Source organism: Chiloscyllium plagiosum, chromosome 1, assembly GCF_004010195.1.
Source record: "Chiloscyllium plagiosum isolate BGI_BamShark_2017 chromosome 1, ASM401019v2, whole genome shotgun sequence".
Lineage (NCBI taxonomy): Eukaryota > Metazoa > Chordata > Chondrichthyes > Orectolobiformes > Hemiscylliidae > Chiloscyllium > Chiloscyllium plagiosum.
The window spans coordinates 7316878-7340994 of NC_057710.1; the positions used below are offsets into that span (position 1 = coordinate 7316878).

The window sequence follows — 24117 nt, forward strand, 5'->3', positions numbered from 1 at the left end:
GCCAGTTCTGTATCCAAATGGCTAGTTCTCCCTGTATTCCATGAGATCTAACCTTGCTAATCAGTCTCCCATGGGGAACCTTGTCGAACGCCTTACTGAAGTCCATAAAGATCACATCTACTGTTCTGCCCTCATCAATCTTCTTTGTTACTTCTTCAAAAAACTCAATCAGGTTTGTGAGACATGATTTCCCACGCACAAAGCCATATTGACTATCCTGAATCAGTCCTTGCCTTTCCAAATACATGGAGAAAGTGAGGACTGCAGATACTGGAGATCAGAGCTAAAAATGTATTGCTGGAAAAGTGCAGCAGGTCAGGCAGCATCCAAGGAGCAGGAGAATCGATGTTTCGGGCATTCCTGAAGAAGGGCTCATGCCCAAAACGTTGATTCTCCTGCTCCTTGGATGCTGCCTGACCTGCTGCTCTTTACCAAATACATGTACATCCTGTCCCTCAGGATTCCCTCCAATAACTTGCCCACCATCGATGTCAGGCTCACCGGTCTATAATCTGGACATTTTGCAAGATGTCACCATCTGTTTCCCTACGGTCTATATCTTCCATATCCTTTTCCATACGAAATATTGATGAAAAATATTCATTTAGTATCTCCCCCATTTTCTCCCACACAAAGGCTGCCTTGCTGATCTTTGAGGGGCCCTATTCTCTCCCTAGTTACCCTTTTGACCTTAATATATTTGTAAAAACCCTTTGGATTCTCCTTAATTCTATTTGCCAAAATTATCTCATGTCCCCGTTTTGCCCTCCTGATTTCCCTCTTAAGTATACTCCTACTTTCTTTATACTCTTCTAAGGATTCACTCGATCTATCCTGTCTATACCTGACATATCCTAAATTAATCTAGTCCCATTGTCTGCATTTGGCCCATATCCCTCTAAACCCTTCCTATTCATATGCCATCCAGGTGCCTTTTAAATGTTGTAATCGTGCCAGCCTCCACCACTTCCCCTGGCAGCTTGTTCCATACACACACCACCCTCTGTGTGAAAACATTGCCCCTTAGGTCCCTTTTCAATCTTTCCCCTCTCACCCTAAACCTGTGTCTTCTAGTTTCGGACTCCCCTACCTTGTCCATGCACCTCATGATTTTATAAACCTCAGTAAGGTCACTCCTCAGCCTCCAATCCTCCAGTGAAAATAATCCCAGCCTATTCAGCCTCTCCCAATAGCTCAAATCCTCCAACCCTGGCAGCATCCTTGTAAACCTTTTCAAATTTAACAATATCTTTCCTATAGCAGAGAGACCAGAATTGCACACAGTATTCCAAAAGTGGCCTAACCAATGTCCAGTACAGCTGCAATACTTCAAAACTCCTATACTCAATGCACTGACCAATAAAGGCAAGTACTTTTCTTTAATATATGTATAATATTATGAGTTGACAACATTTCTAGCAACCTTAACACAGAACTGTGTTAATCAAAAGCAGGTACGGAAACCTGTTCTTTACCTTGCATCTTTTCTGAGTTACCTTCAAACACGCAGAGCTGATTGTTTATTGTTGCTTTCTCCATGATCACACCTGAGTCAAGCAAACTCGACTTGCCAGCACATTGGCACCTTTTACCCAGGAGCAGGAATTGTTGTTATTTCCGTGAGGTTTGGCAATTCTTGCAGTTCTCCTGATGAGTGCAAAATGAAAAGCTTTGTCAACACCTGTCTCCTTTCAATAGTGTTGAAAGGCTTTGCAACCAGGCTGCTGAATTCATCAGATATTTTGGCTGAAATGATCAGAACAATGTATAATCAAAGCTGGACCATGTTATACCAAAACAGCATGCACTGATGGGACTGTAAAAATTGTGTGGACTGCAAAAGGCCTGGGGGCAATGATTGTTGGCCCTTTACTGAGGAACTAAATAAAGACAAGGTACCATTAAAGCAGCAGTGCAGATTTGGTCCTCTGAGCTCTGCTGGGATTGAGAACTGCCTGAAGGCTACAATGTGCCATTTATTTGCAAACGACCCTTGCTTTTAATTAGACCTTGTGGCTGAACAGGATGATTGATTCGAGTTCTGAAATGGAGCTGATCTCCCAACGTGAGTGTGTTGTTCCCTAATTAGAATGATTCGATCATCAGGAATAACCCTGACATTGCCACAGACCAGTTACTTTTATTCTCAATGTTTCCATTGAGATAAAGCAGGTCAGCACCCGTGTTTCCATCAAACACTCCAAGGACAGCACGGGGTCAGATACAGAGTAAAGCTCCCTCCACACTGTACCTATCAAACACTCCCAGGATAGGGACAGCACGGGTTAGATACAGAGTAACTCTCCCTCTACACTGTACCTATCAAACACTCCCTGGACACGGTTAGCACAGGGTTAGATACAGAGTAAAGCTCCCTTCTACGCACCCAGGACAGGGACAGCACGGGGTCAGATACAGAGTAAAGCTCACTCTATACTGTCCCCATCAAACCCTCCTGGTATAGGGACAGCATGGGGTTAGATACAGAGTAAAGCTCCTTCTACACTGTCCCCATCAAACACTCCCAGGAGTATCGCTGGTTGGGCCAGCATTTGTTACACACCCGTAGCAGCCCTTGAGAAGGTGGTGGTGAACTGCCTTCTTGAACCACTGCACTCCATTTAGTATAGGTATTCCCCAATTCAAATCCTTGCATGTAGGCAATTTCTATAAATGGTGAAATGTTGGAGCCTCTGCACTTATCCCTGAGGCGTACCACTTGTTACACCTTGTCAATCAAAAACAAAACACATTTTTGTCTACACTCTGCTTCGTGTTAGCCAGCTGAATATCTATCCATGCCTATACGCTACTCCCTACACCATGAATCTATATTTTCCCCAATGTGGCACCTTATCAAATGCCTTCTGAAAATCTAAATCTCGTACATCAGGCACAAATAAGTAGAATGGATGTCTTTGAGGTATGTAGAGAAGAGGTGTTGGAATGTGGCACCTTATCAAATGCCTTCTGAAAATCTAAATCTCGTACATCCACTGGTTCCCCTTCATCCAGAGCATGTAGTCCTTCAAAAAAATTCCAATAAATTCTTTAAATATGATTTTCATTTCTCAGAACCATGTTGGTTCTGCCTGATTACCTTGAACCTTTCTAAGTAGCCTGCAATAAGATCTTTAATAATCATTTTGAACATTTCTCCTGTAATTGATATGAAGTTAATTGGCTTGTAGGTTCCTGCTTGCTGTCTGCCTCCCTTTTTAAATTGTTATGGAGCAGACTCCCTCAAAATATATTAAGAAGGTAGCCTAGACCTAACTTTTTCTTATTTTAAAGGTAAATGTGAGGTGTAGTGTTCGAGATGCAATTTGAGGCCAAACTCTCGACATTAAGGAAAACATAATTTATTAAAACATAGTTAAAATACAACAAAAGAAAGAGGGACTTGGAATAACTTATCTCTATTGGGCAACTTAACAAGATGTTAGATTTTACTACCAAGCAGTAACTGTTCTAATATTTGACAAAAGGCAAATTTAGAAAACAGAATTGTCTCACGTGCAACTCCCATAACTCAGGAGGAAACAACATCCAGAGAAAACTCAGACACAGTTTAGTATCCAGGAGAGAGTCACTGCCTTCCAAACTTGATGAGAACAACTGCTGAAAGCCAAATTAGTTCTGTAGGAGCTTGACCACACCCAGTCAGGCTGCTTCTATTGTTCCAACTTTAAAAAAAATCTCAAGGCTTCACAAGTTGCTTATCTTGCTGTAGACTGCTCGTTACCTGTCTCATAATCTCTCTCTAAAAGAAACCAGGACAAAACACACCCCTTAAAGCCACAGTATCGTCACAAAATAAAAAACTTATGTTGTGATTTTCCAATCGAAAGGAACTTTCCCCTAGACTACAGAATTTTGGGAACTAAAACCAACCAATCAATCACCTCCAGAGCCAGGTATTTAAAGAAGCCTGACGTATAGTCAATGGTGGCACATTCCAAAGTTTCATTTGAGAACATTTCTCCCCACCTCTGTCAGAAATGTTCATACTCCAGCAATCCTATTTATGTTTCTGGAGAATTGATTATTCATTGATTTAAGCAAGAAAAGGCGATGGTTATACCTTTTCTTTTATAGAAACCCTTTTCAATAGGTCAATGCGCTGCTGCTTCCCAGTGAATTCCAATACTGGACATTGACAGAAATTTAAAGGCAGATAATTCTGGAACATTCTGGAAGTTCTTTATGAATGGGAGTGAATATGAAGCGATTAGATTCACTGGCATTCAACATGATAGAAGTTATTTTAAATGACCAAAAGTGGATGTGATGAATTTGAGTCCTTTTGACTCAGAGAGGGAATGGATCTTTTATGTTGGTGGTAGGTTTGACCCCACAGGAATTGTTTCAAATAGAGAATTACCGTGCACTGGGAGTAAGTGGGAAGTGGTTTGGTTATTTACTTGTTCTTGAGTGGAGATTACAATCACCTTAAACGTGCATTAATAAGTGTGCAATAGTGGAGCACTGGCTCTGATTTTCCAAAATTCTGGAATGATCCCAGCAGATTGCATGTTAGAAAATGCAACACTTAGTTTACAAGAAAGGATGGAGAGGGAGACAGGCCAGTTATCAAGAAAGTGCTGGACTGTACAGTTAGTGAATTCCTAAAGTGCAGTTAGAAAGGTATCAGATGATTATAACAAGCTAACATGATTTTACTAAAGGGAATTGACAAATTGATTAGGTTTTTTTTGAGGGTGCAACGAGTAAGTAGATAAAGGGGAACCAGTAGATGTTGAATACTCTGACTCCTTATGGAATACTTTTAGGAAATCATACTAAAAGTTAGTATACATCCGAAGGGCTCATCAGGTAGATTGAAATGTTTTGCATAAACCTACCTTAATAAAGCATAGTCACATTTGTAATGTTGGAGACAGAGCAGACAATTTACTCACAACAAGATTCTGCAATTTGTCAGGATTTCTTCAGAACAGTGCAATGGGATCTTTTACATGCATCGCGACAAGGAATCCCTACGCAGTGTGGAAACTGGCTATTTGGCCCATCGTGGCCACACTGCCCCTCCAAAGAGCATCCCAGCCAGACCCACCCTCCACCTTATTGGGCAGAATAGATGGGACCTTAGCTTTGTGCTTCTTCGGAAAGGCAGCACCTCTAACAGTGCCGTGCTGCCTCAGCACTGCCACTGAGAGTGCCATTGGCATCATCTCTGCCTCTTCAGTCCATGTCCCAATCCAACCAACTGAGCTTTCTGTTTTTACCCTCGGTTTCTCCTTCAGGAGATGGTTCAGTGATGGTAATGTCACTGGGCTGGTAAGAGACCCAGGCTAATGCTTTCAGGGTCATGGGTTCGAGTCTGAATCAGAGCAACTTATGCAAATTAAATTAATTGATAGGAAAAATTATCTTAAATACCCAACCCCTTCACTATTCTCCTCTAGGGAAGGAAACTGCCATCCTTACCTGGTCTGCCGTACAGGCGACGCCACAACAATGTAGTTGCCCTCTTAACTGCCCTCTGAATTGACCTGGCAAGCCACTCAAAGTGCAGTCAGGAAAGGGAAACAACTGTTGGCCCAGTCAGTGATGTCCACACCCCAAGAATGGATAAAAAGTAATCCTCTTCCATAGACTGAAACACTCCACACTAGTGACTGGCGGAGTGAGCTTAAATCTCCGGAGTGAGAGTGCAAGAATTTGACACCTAGGGCCCTGACCACCCACAGTGACCCTCCCTCCCAGTGTAGCAGACTGTCACTTACCAACTTGTCTTTGTCTTATCCCAGGATGCAGAGATGGGGACTCAACGTCTACATGTACGGCCCGAAGGACGACCTGAAGCACAGGCTGTTATGGAGAGAGACGTACTCAGCAGAAGAGTCAGGTAAGTAGCGAGTTTGAATGGAGGCGAGGAGATTGCTGAGCGAGGTTTTGGGCTGTAAGCTTAGTTCTTGGTGGCGATCTGTTGTGCTGCGTTGCCGGTCTGTGTTTTATTTCCTGATGCTCCTCAGCCGCTGCCTGACCGGCTGTGCTTTTCCAGCACCACACCCTCGGTCTGTGTTTTCTGTTCGAACCTGAGGAACTGGGCTATTGTTTCATTGTTTTCCAATGGATTTTACCTTACACAATGCACAGGAGGAAAGGTAGGCCATTCAGCCCATTGATTCTGCTCCACCATTCAATGAGATCATGGCTGATCTGACGATTGACTCCATTTTTTCTGCCTTTGTCCCATCACTCAACCCAAAATGTTATTTCTCTCCACAGATGCTGCCAGACCTGCTGAGCTCCTCTAGCAATTTCTGCTTTTTTTGTTTCTGATTTACATCATCTGCAGTTCTTTGGTTTTTTTATTGCTCTGGCAGATCATTCTGTACACGCATCACCTTCTGCGTGACAAAGTTGCCGTCAGGTCCCTTTTAAATTTTCCCCCCTCACCTTAACCCTATGCCATCTGGTGTTGGACTCCCCTACCTTGGGGAAAAGACCTTTCTTAATCACCCTATCCATGCCCCTGATGATTTCATAATCCTGTATAAGGTCACTCCTTAGCCTCTGGCACCCAGGAAAAACAGCCCCAGCCTATTCAGCCTCTTCCTGTACCTCCAACCCTCCAACTCTGGCAACATCCTTGTAAATCTTTTCTGAACTCTTTCAATTTAACTTGCATAGAATCCCTACAGTGTGAAAGCAGGTCATTCAGCCCATCGAGTCCACACCAACCATCCTACCCAGACTATCCTATCCCTGCAAGGTTGCGTTTCCCATGGCTAACCCACAGGTCCCTGGATACTGGCCAATCCACCCTAACCTGCACATCTTTGGACTGTGGGAGGAAACTGGAGCACCCGGAGGAAACCCACGCAGACACTGGGAGAATGTGCAAACAGACCTGGAAGTGGAATTGAACCTAGGTCCCTGGGGCTGTGAGGCAGCAGTGCTAACCACTGTGCCACCCAGCCTCTTTAGTTAACCTCAGATGGTGGGTCTTCCCCTTTTGAATTTATCTCTCTAGCAGCAATTCTCAAGCATCCCCTGTCACTACATCACAAGGACTGTTTGGTCTCATTCAGAGTAAGGTGGGGAGATGAAAAGTTTATGAAAGGAATCCCAGAGGTCAGTACCGATAATGGAATGAAGAAAGTGGAGGTTGCTTTAGCCTGATGATAAATTTCTGTCAAAAATCACACGGCACCAGGTTATGGTCCAATGGGTTTATAGAACATGGAACAATATAGCATGCTGCAGGCCCTTCGGCCCTCAACGTTGTGCTGACCTTTTATCCTATATACCTATATACCCTGCATTGTATTATCATCCATGTATGGTACAGGCTCTAAAGGGTCAAGTCAACATTTACAGATATGATTTAAGAGTTGGTGAGCTCCTGACCTGCAAGTAACCTATTTACTACAGGTTTGCTCTCATTGATGTGAGTTCTGTTGAGGGGTCCTTTGTCTTCATCTCATTTTCAGTTTTCTTTTGCTTATTTTCTGTCGACAGTGCAGCTGAAGGCCTTGGTCTTGGCCGCCCAGGAGTGTGGGGTTGAGTTTGTGTACGCGATCTCCCCGGGACAGGACATCACCTTCTCCAGCTCGTGTGACCTGAGCTTACTGAAGCAGAAACTGAGGCAGGTAGTGTGAATCTTGATGTGTTCAGAGAGATCAGTGAGAGTTGGGTTAATGACAGAACAGACTTTAGGGGCTGTGTTCATGTTGGTCTTCTGAGAACCAGACCCTCATTCCACCCAAGCTCCACGTGGAATAAAAGGAATTGCTGTTAGACATAGCTTGCTGGTCTTTGTGACCGAAAACCAGGGATTCAAATCCCATTCTAGAGCACATAATCTGGGTTGTCGATCCAGTACAGTACTGAGGGAGTGCTGTTCTGCCGAATTCACCATCTTTTAGATGAGGCACAAAACTAACTGGGACCCTCTCGGGTGGATGTGAGAGAACACATAGAGTTACATGGAGAGGAGCAGGGGTGTAGTCTTGGTCAGGATTTATCATCCATCCAACATCATCCTGGTCAAAAATCGCCTGACCCCAGGTTATAAAAAATGAGTTTATGGAATATGGAACAGTACAGCACAGTACAGGCCCTTCAGCCCTCGATGTTGTGCCAACCTTTTATCCTAGGAGGAGAAAGTGAGGTCTGCAGACGCTGGAGATCAGAGCTGAAAATGTGTTGCTGGAAAAGCGCAGCAGGTCAGGCAGCATCCAGGGAACAGGAGAATCGACATTTCGGACATAAGCCCTTCTTCAGGCTTATGCCCGAAACGTCGATTCTCCTGTTCCCTGGATGTTGCCTGACCTGCTGCGCTTTTCCAGCAACACATTTTCAGCTCAACCTTTTATCCTACTCTAAGATCAGACTAACCTACACACCTTTCATGCTATGATCATCCATGTGCCTATCCAAGACTTGCTTAAATGTCCCTAATATATCTGACTCTCCTACCACCGCTGGTAGTGCATTTGATACACCCACCACTCTCTGTCAGAACATACCTCTGACATCTCCCCTAAACCTTCTTCAAATCACCTTAAAATTATGCCCCCTCATGATAACCATGGGAAAAAAGTCTCTGGCTATCCACTCTATCTATGCCTCTCAATATCTTGTACACCTCTGTCAAATCACCTCTCATCCTTCTTCACTCCAATGAGAAAAACAACCTTTCTTTGATTAGATTAGATTAGATTAGATTAGATTAGATTAGATTACATTACAGTGTGGAAACAGGCCCTTCGGCCCAAACATGTCCACACCGACCCGCCGAAGCGCAGCCCTCCAGTCCAGGCAGCATCCTGGTAAATCTCCTCTGCACCTTCTCTAAAGCTTCCACATCCTGTAATGAGGCGACCAGAACTGAACACAATATTCCAAGTGTGGTCTAACCAGGGCTTTATAGAACTGCAGCATAACCTCGCTGCTCTTAAACTCAATCCCTTGCTAGTGAAAGCCAATGCATCATGCACCTTCTCAACAACCGTATCAACTTGGGTGGCAACTTTGAGGGATCTATGGACGTGGACCCCAAGATCCATCTGTTCCTCTACACTGCCAAGAATCCTGCCTTTAACCCTGTAATCTGCATTCACATTCAACCTTCCGAAACGAATCACTTCATGCTTTTCCAGATTGAACTCCATCTGCCCCTTCTCAGCCCAGCTCTGCATTTTGTCAATGTCTCATTGCAACAACAGCCCTCTACAACTCCTCCAATGTGTTTGTCATCAGCAAATTTACTAACCCACCCTTCCACTTCCTCATCCATGTCATTTATAAAAATCGCAAAGAGCAGCGATCTCACAACAGATCCCTGTTTATTTGAAAACACTAGCTTTCGGAGCGCTGCACCTTCATCGGGTGTTAACGAGATGTTAACCTTAGGCACAGAATTTATAAGGAAAATGGGTCATACAACTCATGAGAACAAATTGAATTGTATGACCCTTTGATCTTTTCCTTATAAAGTCTGTGTCTAATGTCTTCCTCTCTCACGAATAACTGATGAAAAGGGCAGTGCTCCGAAAGCTAGTGTTTTCAAATAACCTGGTGTCGTGTGATTTTTGACCTTGGCCAACCCAGTCCAACACCGGCACCTCCGCATCATAAACGTCAACCTGAACAGAGAATCGGGTTGTTGATGCGTGTGGAAGCTTACTTTGGGGAAAATGGACTTTCAGCAATGACATGGAAATGTGCCATGAAGCACTTTGGAATTTTAGAAGTTAGTCTTTTTTTTTAAAAATTCAATTATGGTAGAGCATTGGTCCAACTGGAGTGGTTGTATCAACTCTGTAGCAGTTATACAACAACAACTTGCATTGATGCGGCACCTTTTAATGCAGACGTATCATTAAACAGATGAACCAAATTTGGATACATTAGAAAGGGTGACTTAAAGCTTAGTCAGAAGGTAATTTTGAAGAGTATTCTGAAAGTAAGACAGGGATTGGAGAGTATGATGAGCTAACAGACAGGGGCATGGAGTCAGGCCCTAAAGGAATTTAAACACGAGAAGGAGAGTTTGTATTGTAGGAACGAGAACCTGGTGGAGATTACTGCATGTTAGAACACCCAAACAGACGTTCATGAGCTGAAACTTACCCCCTCAGTTTGGAATACAAAATGGGAGGAAGTATTGCTTCATTTATTCAGAGTCACGGTCAGTCCTCACAGTCAATGGTTTGATATAAAAGTGGATTGATGTTTTGGTAGTCACTGGTGCTATGGGCATTATTGCTGTTTACCACTGTTGCTCTAATTGAGAGTTTCTCACCACTTGCCCTGCTAACCTTTCGGGCACCCTTTGCCCTCCTGCAGGTCAAAGGATTTGGGTGCATGGCCTTCGCCATCCTGTTTGATGACATCGACCACGCCATGTGCCCCACCGACAAAGAAACCTTCAGCTCATTCGCTCATGCTCAGACGTCAGTGGCCAATGAAATCTACCAGTACTTGGGGGAGCCTCCCATCTTCTTGTTCTGCCCGACTGGTATGTCATCAGGCTGCCCGTTCCCCCGGTCCAGGCAGAGGGTACTGTGTCAAAGGTCTGGTTAGTGGTGCAGATCCAGAGACAATGGCTACTTCCAAAATACATGCACTTAGGTTATAGGTTATAGAGTTGGATGTTGCTGGGACTGAAGGGTTTGAGCTATAGGGAGAGGCTGAATAGGCTAGGGCTATTTCCCTGGGGCATCGGAGGCTGAGGGATGGCCTCATAGAGGTTTATTTTAGGGGCATTGATAGGGTGAATAGATAAAGTTTGTTTTCCCCCAGGGTTGGGGGGAGTTCAAAACTAGAGGGCATGGGTTAGAATGAGAGGGGAAAGCTTTAAAAGGGACCGAAGGAGCAACGTTTTCACGCAGAGGGTGGTGTGTGCATGGAACGAGCTGCCAGAGGAAATGGTGGAGGCTGGTACAATTACAACATTCAGAAGACATCTGGATGGGTACATGAATAGGAAGAATTTAGCGGACATGGGCCAAGTGCTGGCAAATGGGACAAGGTTAGGTTAGGATATCAGGTCGGCATGGATGAGTTGCACCGAAGGGTCTATTTCTATGCTGTACATTTCTGCCACTATGACCTGAGGGGTAACTTTTACACGTAAAGGGTGGTGCGTGTATAGAGCAATTTGTCAGAGGAAGTGGTGGAGGCTGGTACAATTACAACATTCAGCAGGCATCTGGATAGGTACATGAATAGGAAGCGTTTAGAGGCATATGGGTCAAATGCTGGCAAATGGGACTAGGTCAGATTGGGGTGTCTGGTCGGCATGAATGAGTTGGATCGAAGCGTGCATTTCTGTTTTTGATTGGGATTCATGAATTGGGTGATTCAGAAGAAATGTCTTTACCCAGAGAGTGATGAGAATGTGAAACTTTCTCCCATAGCATGTGGTTAAGATGAATTGTGTAGTTGTACTTAAGGAAAGCTGGATAAACACATTAGGATTTTGATGACAGGTTGATTTGAAATAGATTGGGTGGAAGATTTTGTGGCTATAAATGCTAATATTGATCAGTTGGGCCGAATGGCCAGTTTTTGTTCTCCTTGCCCTCTTCCTATCTCTCCTCCCTTTACACAACAATGGCAACAACTTGTTTGTACATAGCACCTATGACATAGAAACATAGAAAAACAGGAGTAGACTATTCAGCCCTCAAGCCTGCTCTCTCACTCAGTATGATCATAGCTGGCCATCCAACTGTCAACAGTACCCATTTTTCACTCATTACCTTTTATCCCTTTTGCTCTAAGAACTGTATTGAACTCTTTCTTGAAAACATTCAATGTTTGGCCTCAACCACTTTCTCAGGCTCTCCACCCTCTAGGTGAAGAGATTTCTCCTCATCTCAGTCCTAAATGCTCCATTCTGTATCCTTAAACTGTGTCCCCTGGTTCTGGACTCCCCAGTTGTTGGGAACACCCACCTGTATAGGTTTCTATGAGATCCCCATCCCAAGCTTTTAAACTTCATTGAATATGGGCGCAAATGATCCAGTCCCTATTCATATCGAGTCATGGAGACGTACAGCACGGAAACAGACCCTTCGGTCCAATCCGTTCATGCCGACCAGATATCCCAATCCAATCTAGTCCTACCTGCCATCACCTGGACCATATCCCTCCAAACTCTTCCTATTCATATACTCATCCAAATGTCTCTTAAATGTTGCAATTGTACCAGCCTCCACCACTTCCTCTGACAGCTCTTTCCATACAAGTACCACCCTCTGCGTGAATACGTTGCCCCTTAGGTCTCTTTTATATCTTTCACCTCTCACCCTAAGCCTATACCGTCTAGTTCTGGACTCCCCCATCCCAGGGAAAAGACTTTGTCTATTTATCCTATCCATGCCCCTCATGATTTTATAAATCTCTGTAAGGTCACTCCTCAGCCTCCGATGCTCCAGGAAAAAAAAACCCCAGCCTATTCAACCTCTCCCTATAGCTCAGATCCTCCAACCCTGGCAACATCCTTGTAAATCTTGTCTGAACCCTTTCAAGTTTCACAATATCTTTCCGATAGGAAGGAGACCAGAATTGCATGCAATATTCCAACAGTGGCCTAACCAATGTCCTGTACAGCCGCAACATGATTTCTCAACTCCTGTACTCAATACTCTGACCAATAAAGGAAAGCATACTAAGCGCCTTCTTCACTATCCTATCTACCTGCGACTCCACTTTCAAGGAGCTATGAACCTGCACTCCAAGGTCTCTTTGTTCAGCAACACTCCCAAGGATGTTACCATTTAAGTGTATAAATCCTGCTAAGATTTGCTTTCCCAAAATGCAGCACCTCACATTTATCTGAATTAAATTCCATCTGCCATTTCTCAGCCTATTGGCCCAATCATATGTCAACAAGGTTAAAACATTCCTAGGCAGGCACTTCATAGGACTGCTATGGGATGGAGTTTGTATCGATATCAGCACTATGGCCTTGTGGTATCATTGCTGGACTGTTAATCCAGAGACCCAGGTAATGTTCTGGGGACCCGGGTTTGAATCTCAACACTGCATATGATGGAATTTGAATTCAGGAATTAAGAATCTAATGACCATGAAACTATTGCCAATTGTCAGAAAAACCCATCTGGTTCACTAATGCCCTTTAGGGAAGGAAACTGCCATCCTACCTGGTTTGGCCTACATGTGACTTCAAATCCACAGCAATGTGGTTGACTCTTAACATCCCTCTAGGCAATTAGGGATGGACAATAAATGCTGGGCGAGCCAGTGACACCTTCATCTCATGAATGAATAAGAAAAAAACTTGGTCACAAGAGCATGGCCAAATGGGTTTGGGAGGGAATTCAGGAGTTTACTGTACAGTCACTAACTGGGGATCCAATAAATCGTGGGTGTGGGGGGAGGGGGAGCGGTGGTGCAAGATACCTTGGATTAGAAAAACTCTGATACCAAGGAGTGATGTTATGTCGGACAATGGAACAAAGATTGGGAGAAGGATGAACCTGAAAACTGTGTTACTCCTTTCTCCCTCAGAATTCAACAGGGCCGCTCCATTCAGATCTAATGGGGTCCTGTCCCAGGCACTTTAATGAGGCTTTTCAATCCAGTGGGATAAACAATGGGCCTCATCAGGAGACATAGGCGAGAGTGCAAAGAGCCGTTGTTGGGTCAAAACACCCCCTCGCTGGTCATACTGTGCCTTGTGGCTCTGTGTATAGTATAGTTCTGGCACTGAGGGTTGTTGTCAAAATGTTCAAAGAACTGACTTGTATTGACAACAAGAATGATGTTGACATTGTATGGGTCATTACAGGAAGGATATTAACATCATGATTAGTTTGTCAAACACATCCTCATTGTCCTCCATCCCTCACACCAACAAGGCACACAGTCTACAAGACAGAGTAAGGTAAACAAAAGACTTGTGGCTGAGCCTGGTAAAATCTCAAATTCCTCCCCCTTACCTGAGAAGGACCCCCCCTCCGTATCTTTCTAAACCCCTTCAAACATTGGAGATCGCTACATGCCACTATTTCATGTCCCTTGAGTGTCCCTGTTATGAATGTTTACTGCTCAAGCAGCTTTGTCTTATAGTCCGTGAGCTGGAAGACACTGATGCCACACACTGAGGATGGCGTTACGATACAGCGATTGAACCCCTCTGATAATTAAAATGTAACACCCAGAAAAGCTTGCCTCCCCTCATAATCTGTTAAAATGTATGACAGAGAACTCCTAATTTCCACTATTTAAAGAAACATAACAATTTATTTTCCTAACTCTAATAGTGAGCACTAAACAAAAACTATTCACTAATACAAGCCCCGTTTTCTTAACTACTTATGATCTGACCCCAACTCTCTAAAAATGTAATTCCAATAACAGACTTATTAATGTTCAAAATGTTGACTCTCCTGCTCCTCAGATGCTACCTGACCGGCTGTGCTTTTCCAGCGCCACATTTTTTGACTGATCTCCAGCATCTGCAGTCCTCACTTTCTCTTTATTAAACATTACATTAACTTCATCTCAAGTCCACACAGTCTCTGTCTTCTCTGCTTTCTTCAGTCTTCCTGATCTCCCTGGCTCTACGTTTTACTGCGAATATGTTTTACATGAAAAGGTACTTTTTTGATAGAGAGTGACTTCTGATGTTAGATGGACAGTTAGCTCTCCCAGTGTGGTAGTTATTTTCTTGATTGGCGGCAGTTGCTTTCTGACCAAATTTCGAAGTGCCCTGGTTTTATACCCCGCTACCTCGTTCCCTGTCATTGGTCTAATGTTGTCAAAACAGTAAATTCAAACTCAATTGGGTTTGAGTATCCTGGGCATAATTTAAACAAACTGGTTATATTTGAACTGTTGTCAAAACAGCAACCAAAACTCAGGCATCCACTTCACAGCCTAATGTTACATGTATCTATTTGGAACAGCCCATCTGCCAGCTTTTCCATTCAGGCAGCTGAGCCTGAATTTCAAGCTTACTTCAATATTAAGAAAACACTTTCTATTTTAAAGTGAACATACATGCTGTCGATTTAGTAACAATAGTGTTACCTGATGGGGGTCACTGGTCAAAGGATGGAGGGTGTGTGTGACTGCAAGTGAGGAAGATAAGGGAACACCGTGGGCAGGACCCATAACCTCAGTTATCGATTGGATTTGAGACTCTTTCTCCTTGTTTGGACAAGAGCTACAGAGTGGATCAACTGACTGGCCATGGCCCCATGGTACAGGAAACCATTCAACTGGAAGTTGGCAACCAAAAAGGAATGGAATAGTAGATGGGGAGAGTATGGTGAGGAGGATTGATATTGTTCTGTGCAGTAAAGAGTGAGAGTTCTGACTGCTGTGTACACAGGGCCAGGGTCTGGGATATCTCATCAAGGCCAGAGATGATCTTGCAGCAGGAGGGGTCAGATCCACTCGTCCCGCTCCAGGTGGATCCCAGTGACATAGGCAGGACTTGGAAAGTGGAGAATAGGCATCAAACCAACAAGCAGAACCCTAAAGGTAGTCAATTCAGGCTTATTACTGAAGCAGGTGGCACAGAGTAAATTAGGCAAGAAAAATGAAGACATGGCTCAAAGACTGGAGCAAGGGATTCCAGTTTAGGGCCACAAAGGCCAAGGGGGAAGTGGGAATAAAACATGGGGTTAGTCTACATCTGGATCATTCTGAGTCGTAGAGTCATACAGCACAGAAACAGACCCTTTGCTCCAACTCACCTATGCCGACTATGTTCCCAAAGTAAGCAAGTCCCATTTGCCTGTGTTTGGACCAGATCCCTCTAAACCCTCCCTTTTCATGTACCCATCTAAATGTCTTTTAAATAACTGTACCGGCATCAAACTGCAATTCTGGTCTCCTTCCTATCGGAAAGATGTTGTCAAACTTGAAAGGGTTCAGAAACTATTTACAAGGATGTTGCCAGGGTTGGAGGGTTTGAGCTACAGGGAGAGGCTGAACAGGCTGGGGCTGTTTTCCCTGGAGCGTCAGAAGCTGAGGGGTGACCTTATAGAGGTTTATAAAATCATGAGGGGCATGGATAGGATAAATAGACAAAGTCTTTTCCCTGGGGTTGGGGAGTCCAGAACTAGAGGGCATAGGTTTAGGGTGAGAGGGGAAATATATAAAAGGGACTGAAGGGGTAACCTTTTCAAGCAGACGGTTGTGCGTGTATGGAATGAGCTGCCAGATGAAGTGGTGGAGGCTGGTACAATTGCAACATTTAAAAGGCATCTGGATGGATATATGAATAGGAAGGGTTTGAAGGGCTATGGGCCAAGTGCTGGCAAATGGGACTCGACTAGGTTGGGATATTTGGTTAGCATGGATGGGTTGGGCTGAAGGGCCTCTTTCCATGCTGTATGTCTTTATGACTCCATAGCTTCCTCTGGCAGTTCAGTCCAAAGGAGAGGTGGTGGCCTAATGGTATCATCAATAGACTGTTAACCAAGAGGTGTTCTGGGGACCTGGGTTCAAATCCCACTTCGGCAGATGGTGAACGTTGAATTCAGTAAAAATCTGGAATAGAGAGTTTAATGATGATGATCATGAATCTATTGTTGATTATTGGAAAAACCTGTCTGCTACATTAATGACCTTTTAGTGAAGGAAACTGCCATCCTTACCTGGTCTGGCCTCCATGTGACTTCAGATCCACAGCACTGTGATTGACACTTAACTGCCCTCTGGGATGGATAATAAATGCTGGCCTAGCCAGAGACGCCCTCATCTGTGAATGAGTTATAAATAAAAACATCCTCTGTGTGAAAACGTTGCTGCTCAGGTCCCTTTCAAATCTTTCTCCCCTCGCCTTAAAACTTTGCCCCTAGTTTCACCCACTCTGGGAAAAATAGGGTGATTCGTCTTAGATTCACTACAGTGTGGAAACAGGTCATTTGGCCCAACAAGTCCACACAGATCCTCCAAAGAGTAACCCAGCCCTTTTAACATTTTGGGTAATTTAACATGGCCAATTCACCTATCTTGCAGAATTTTGGATTGTGGAAGGAAACCCATGTAGACACGGGGAGAATGTGCATACTCTACACAGAGAGTCGCCTGAGGTTGGAATCGAACTGAGGTCCCTAGTGCTGTGAGGCAGCTGTGCTAACCACTGAGCCATTGTGTCACCACAATCTATGCTCCTCACAATTTTGTAAATGCCTAAAAGGTCACCCCTCAACTTCCTACATTCCAGTGAAAAAGTCTCAGCCTATCCAGCCTCTCCTTATAATTCAAACCCTCCATTCCTGGCCATGTCCTGGTAAATCTTTTCTGAACTGTCACCAATTTATTATAGCAAGGCATCAAGAACTGTACACAGTACTCACCAACATCCTGTACAACTGCATGCTTACTTTCAGTGACTGATTTACGAGGACACCCAGGTCTCATTTCATCTCCCTCTTTCCCAAGTTATTGATAATTGAGATAAACTGCCATCCTATTTTTGCTACCAAAGTGGGTAACCTCACATTTATCCACATTGTTCGGGGTGGCATGATGGCTTAGTGGTTAGCACTGCTGTCTCACAGCACCAGGGACCCAGGTTTGATTCTAGCCTCGGGCGACTATTTGTGTGGAGTTTGCACATCCTCCCCGTGTCTGTGTGGGTTTCCTCCGGGTGCTCCAGTTTCCTCCCACAGTCCAAAGATGTGTAGGTCAGGTGAATTGTCCAAGCTAAATTATCCATAATGTTAGGTGCATTAGTTAGAGGGAAATGGGTCTGGGTGGGTTACTCTTTGAAGGAGCGATGTGGACTTGTTGGGCCGAAGGGCCTGTTTCCACACTGTAGGGAAACTAATCTTGTACTTCATGTGCCCACTCACACAACTTGTCCAAATCACCCTGCTGCATCTTCCTCACAGCTCAGCTAGCTTTGTGTTGTCTGCAAGCCTGGAGGTATTACATCAGGGGTAGGCAATAGCCTGGTGATATTATTAATCCAGAAAGTCAGCTAACGTTCTGCGGACCCAATGTTTGAATCCTACCATGGAGATAGTGGAATTTGAATTTGATAAAGAATCTGGAGTTAAGAGTCTAATGATGACAATAAAACCATTCTCAGTTATCGGAAAAACACATCTTGTTCATTCATGTCCTTCAGAGCTGAAAATGTGTTGTGGGAAAGTGCAGCAGGTCAGGCAGCATCCAAGGAGCAGGAGAATCGACGTTTCGGGCATGAGCCCTTCTTCAGAAATGCCCGAAATGTCAATTCTCCTGCTCCTTGGATGCTGCCTGACCTGCTGTGCTTTTCCAGCAGCACATTTTCAGCTCTGATCTCCAGCATCTGCAGTCCTCACTTTCTCCACTCATGTCCTTCAGCAAAGAAAACCGCTGTCCTTACCTGGTCTGGCCTTCATGTGACTCCAGACCCACAGCAATATGGTTGACTCTTAATTGCCCCCTAGGCAGTGAGTAATGGGCAATAAATGCTGGCCTAGTCAGAGGTACCCACATCCCATGTGTGAAAGAAAATGTATATCATCTATATCATCACTAACTGATCCCTACATGTCCTTGTGGTCACTGGTTATCCCTCAGAAAATTGACCTGTTTATTCCTGCTCTTTCCTGTCTGCCAGCCAGTTCTGTACCCGTGTCGGTACACCACCCCCAATCACATGGGTTTTATGTTTACCTGCTGTTCGTTATGTGAGACTTTACTGGAATCCTTCAAAATGTCCACGTAAACGACTACCACTGGCTCCCCCTTATCAACTCTATTTTTTATATCCTCAAAAAAAATTCCAGTAGATTTGTCCAGTAGTTTCCTGCATACTTTCTGGTCCCAGGCACTGGAACACTCTAATTTCCCGCACAAGAAGCAGACCTCTGCACTATTACTCTTAGAAACTGTAGCCCCAAAATAGAGACATTCCATTCTATAAAATATAGTATAAATGATCACTCAATCTTGCTCACCCAATCAGCTGCTTTGTCTCACCTGCGTCACTGTTTAACACTCTTCCCAGAATGCTTCACGGTGATACTGACTGCAGGACACTTTTTCCAGATTGTGTTAATACAGTAGAACTGACTGCAATGGAGGTACTAAGATTTTCAGTTGTATTTTCAACTTTTTTTTTGCAAACAGCACTAAAGTGTACACATACTATTTTCAACTAAATAAAATAAGTTTCAGCAGTTTGCTGGTGCATTTCCCAGATCTAATCAGAATCAACACACTTAGTTTAAAATTGGCAGTTAACTGTCAGTTGTCACTAATTAGTGCAAGCTCCTTGGCAATGCTTCCACAATCAGTGTCCTTTTATCAACCAATCACCACTATCGTTGCATGTAATAGAAATATTTTCTCTCCTCCCCCCAACTTGAATTGGTATTCTTGTAAAGTGTCCTGATGAGTGCAAGACAGAAAGCTTCAACAAAATGTATTTTTTTCAGCAATACTCCAGTTTAAAAATATACACGTAGCAGACACACATCACTCACTTGCAGCGCGCATGTGCGTGTATATACACACACACACATACACACAAACACAAAACCTCTCCCTCTCTCCCCCTCACTCCAGAAGCCCCTATATCTCTAACTAGCTAATCTGAATGAAACAATGTTCAAACTTATTTCCTGATTTTAGATTTTAGCCAAGAATGCCCCTCCCCCAAGACCCCACCTAAACCTGTGCTTTCCCCATAGCCACAGGCAGAACCTCAGGTGTTACGTTTCTATGATTGCTGTGATTCTAATGGAAACAGCCTCCCTCTAATATTGTTTGTTTGGTAATCATTCCTAAAATGCACTTGCCAGAAATAACAAGTGAACCTCTTCTGCCTCCTCTGTGTCTCTGATTGTGTTTCAGAATACTGCAGCTCCCTGTGCTACCCCAGCCTCAGCAAGTCCTACTACCTGAAGGTCATAGGGAACGAGCTTCAGCCTGGCATCGGTATCATCTGGACAGGTACGAGGCAGACACTGCTGCGACTCTGCACTGAGATGTTCTGATAGCTTTGCTCTAAACTGCCTTGTCAGACGTTTTCACATAATTCCATCGGCACTTGGGCGGCTTTGGCAAGGTCACATTTAATAACTGCTATCGGTTGATCTCAGGGTTTAAGTATCGACTGTGTGCCAGTAAGGTAAAGGCTAGGTGAGGGTGAAAACTTCCCTTCTCCGAAGGAAGGAAGGAAAGAACTAGCATTCATTTCGAACTGTGCACCACCTCAGGGTTTCCAAATGCAGTGCAAGGCAATGAACTGCTTGAGAAGCTGCTTGGTGAGTGAGCACTTGAATGCGGCTGAATCAAGAAACGTGTTGCTGAATCTTCTCACCTTGCACTCATCAGGACAGAATGCAAGAATGCCAAATTGCAAAGAGCCATGATAATTAATCCTGCAGAGCAAAGGATGCTGCTTTATAGGCATGTTAACATTGATTAATTGAGAGATTGTCATTACAGAATGCAAATATGCGGCATGGTGGTTAGCACTGCTGCCTCACAGCGCCAAGGACCCGGGTTCGATTCCAGCTTCGGGCGATTGTCTGTGTGGAGTTTGCACATTCTCCCCGTGTCTGCATGGGTTTCCTCCGGGTGCGCCGGTTTCCTCCCACAGTCCAAAAGATGTTCAGGTTAGGTGAATTGGCCATGCTAAATTGTCCTTAGTGTCTAGAAAGATGCAGGATTAGCCATGGCAAATGCAGGGATAGGGTAGGTGGGTCTGGGTGGGATGGTTTTCAGAGGGTTGGTGTGGACTCAATGGGCTGAATGGCCTGTTTCCACACTATAACAATTCTGTGAAAGGGTCGCCAATGTCTAACTTTGCACTTCACAACTATTGCTGAAATGGTTTTTGTGATGGCTTCATGTGGCCCAGCCATAAGCACTGGAATTCCTCTTAAACTCTACTTCCCTCTCCTCCTTTTAAGACACTCCTTAAAACCTACACCCTCAAATGAGATTTTAGTCACTTGTTTTCACATCTCCTTCCTCAGTTTAGTGATCTGAATGATCCATCACCATAACCCTTGACCCCTTTACTAATCAAGAACCTATCCATCTCCACTCAATGACTTGCCTTCCATAGCCCTGTGCCCTGTGGCAATGAGTTCCACAGATTCACCACGCTCTCTAAGAAATTCTTCCTCATCTCGGTTCTTCAGTATGCCCTCTAGTCTGTCCTACAAGTGGAAACATCTTCTCGACTTCCAGTCTATTCAGGCCTCTCAGTATTCTGGAAGTTTCAGTGAGATCCCTCCTCATCCTTGTGAACCTCATCAAATACAGAGCCAGAGTCCTCAACTGCCCCTGATATGATGAGCTCTTCATCTCTGGGATCATTCTTATAAACCTCCTCTGGAGTCCCCTCACCAGCGCATCCTTTCTTAGCTACAGGTCCAAAACTGCTCACAATAGTCCAAATGCGGTCTGACCAGAGCCTTGTACAGCCTCAGCATACATCTCTGCTCCTGTATTCTAGCCCTCTTGAAATGAATGCTAACGTTACATTTACCTTCCTAACTGCCAACTGAACCTGTATGTTAACCTTAAGAGAATCCTGAACTAGAATTCCTGAGTCCCTTTATGCTTTAGACTTCCAAGGCCGTTGTCTGTTTAGAAAATGGTCTATGTCTCTATTCTTTCTACCAAAGTGTAGAACCTCACATTTACCCATTTTTTATTTCTTCTGGAACTTAATTCCCCACTCTCTGGCCTGTGCAAGTCCTTCTGTCCCCGTTTCCTCAACACTACCTGTCCCTCCACCTATCCACAAACATAGCAACAATGCTCTCAGTTCCTTCATTAGTGGAAAACATGAATAGCGGTGGTCCCAACACTAACCCCTGTCACTGGTTGCCATCCTGAAAAATGCCCCTTTATCTCCACTGTCTGCCTTCTGCCAGTCAGCTAGCCCTCTATCCGTGCCAACTTGTCCCTGACACTATGGGCTCTTCTCTAATTTAGCAGCTTCATGTGCAGCTCCTTCGAAATTCAAATAGCCCATGTCCACTAGCTCTCCTTTGTCTAACTTGCTCAGTGTCTCCTCAAAGAATTCTAACAGGTTTGTCAAGCATGACCTCCTTTTGACAAAGCCGTGCTGACTCAGCCCTGTTTTACCATGCACTTCTCAGCACTTTGCAATCTCATCCTAATGGACTCAACTCCTGAGAACAACCGAGGGCAGGCTAATCGCCAATGGCTACCTGTCTTCTGCCTCTCGCTCTTCTTAGCCACTTTCCAGTCCTTTGGCACCTTCCATGAAAGATCACCATCAATGCTTCTACACTCTCCTCAGCTATCTCCTGCAGAACTCTGGGCTGTAGTCCATCCAATCCGAGTGATTTATCCACCTTCAGACCTTTCAGCTTCTTCAACACCTTCTCCTTAGTGATAGCCATTACAGTCACCTCCTGACTCTGGAAGTCTGGTATGCTTCTACTATGAAAACTGATATAAAATACCTATTCAGTTCCTCTGCCATTTCTTTGTTCCCCATTACTACTTCTCCAGCCTCATTTTCAAGCAGTCCAATACCTACACTTGCATCTCTCTTACCTTCTATATATCTAAAATAACTCTTGCAGTCTTCTTTTGTATTACTAACTAGCTTACCCTTATATTTCATCTTATTGCTACTTGTTAGTTATCCTCTGCTGGTTTTTAAAGGCTTCCCAATTCCCTAGCTTCCCACTAATCTTCACCACATTGTTTTTTCTTTTTTATGCTATCCCTATCTTCCCTTGTCAGCCGTCATTGCCCCATTCTTTCCTTAGTGTTTCTTCTTCCTTGGGATGAATTTCTGCTGTGCCTCCTGAATTACCCCCAGAAACTCCTGCCATTACTGCTCCATCTTCTTTCCTGGTAGACTCCCTTTCCAATCAACTCTGGCCAGCTGTTCCCCCATGTCATCGTAATTACCTTTGCTCAAATGTAATGCCATCTGATTCCAGCTTCTCCCGCTCTAACCGTAGGGTAAATTCTATCATATTATGATCACTGGCCCCTCGTGGTTCCTTGCCTTAAGCTCCCTAATCAAGTCTACATCATTTCCCATCACCATATCCAGAATTGCCTGTTCCTTAGTGGGCTCTATCATAAGCTGGAGAAAGTGAGGTCTGCAGATGCTGGAGATCAGAGCTGAAAATGTGTTGCTGGAAAAGTGCAGCAGGTCAGGCAGCATCCAAGGAACAGGAGAATCGACGTTTCGGGCATAAGCCCTTCCTGAACATCGATTTTCCTGTTCCTTGGATGCTGCCTGACCTGCTGCGCTTTTCCAGCAACACATTTTCAGCTCTATCATAAGCTGCTCCAAAAACCCAACTCATAGTCGTTTTGCAAATTTTCTTGCGATCTGCTGCCAACCTGAATTTACCTGTATATTATTGTAATAGTGCCTCTCCCACATGCCTTTTCTATTCCCGATTTAATTTCTTCCCCACATCCTGTCTACTGCTCGGAGGCCTGAAATGGGGCCTTTTCTCCTTTGCAGTTCCTGAACTGTATGCATCCAGATTCTACACTTTGTGATTCTATTCACCTCTTGTTATCGATTTAATTTCATTTATTACTGACAAAGTGATCCCATCCCCTCTGCTTGTGCTTTCAATAGGACCCTTGGATAGTTAGTGCCTGGCCTGGCCTGGCCTGGCCTGGCCTGGATCACACATCTTGTCCAATGGTGCTTTCGTATTCTCTGGTGTTTATACTCGAATGCTGTTCTGGATCCTATCCACATAAAGGCTGCTGTTGATTGTGGAGCCTGATCCTTTTGGATGGCAGAAGCTCTCCTGAAGAGGAAGGTGTGGCGCTTGGGCATCTTGCCAAGGGGCAAAAAAAAAACTACCCCGAAGTGAACTAAATGAGTGTTGTCTTCATTCATCTGCATGTTTTAGGGTCCACTGTTATCTCCAAAGAGATCACTCCCGAATCGGTGGAGGAGGTTCAAGTGGTCATCAAGCGCCAGCCACTGATATGGGACAACCTTCATGCCAATGACTATGCCCAGAGACGTGTCTTCCTCGGTCCCTACAAAGGCCGTGCCTCTAGCCTGGTCTCCAAGCTGCATGGTATGCTGCTCAATCCTAACTGTGAGCTGGAGGCCAATTACCTCCCCATCCACACCCTGGCCACCTGGTATAGGTGTGGCCTCAGAGCAACACGATCGGATGG

The 24117-nt window shown here is 44.4% G+C and overlaps 1 protein-coding gene across 6 annotated transcripts in view; it reads left to right on the forward strand.

The window, feature by feature from the left end:
* Window positions 1-24117, forward strand: part of si:dkey-183c6.8 (protein O-GlcNAcase) — an 82392-nt gene that overhangs the window by 7924 nt on the left and 50351 nt on the right. For 3 of the 6 annotated variants that reach the window (XM_043692605.1, XM_043692151.1, XM_043692241.1), the window contains exons 3-7: window positions 5775-5872; window positions 7492-7622; window positions 10324-10495; window positions 19813-19911; window positions 23841-24116. In XM_043692605.1, the coding sequence (XP_043548540.1) occupies window positions 5775-5872; window positions 7492-7622; window positions 10324-10495; window positions 19813-19911; window positions 23841-24116 (776 nt within the window). Of the gene's footprint in view, window positions 1-5774; window positions 5873-7491; window positions 7623-10323; window positions 10496-19812; window positions 19912-23840; window position 24117 lie in introns of those variants that run through there. The other 3 variants (XM_043692425.1, XM_043692517.1, XM_043692331.1) reach the window with 3 other exon arrangements.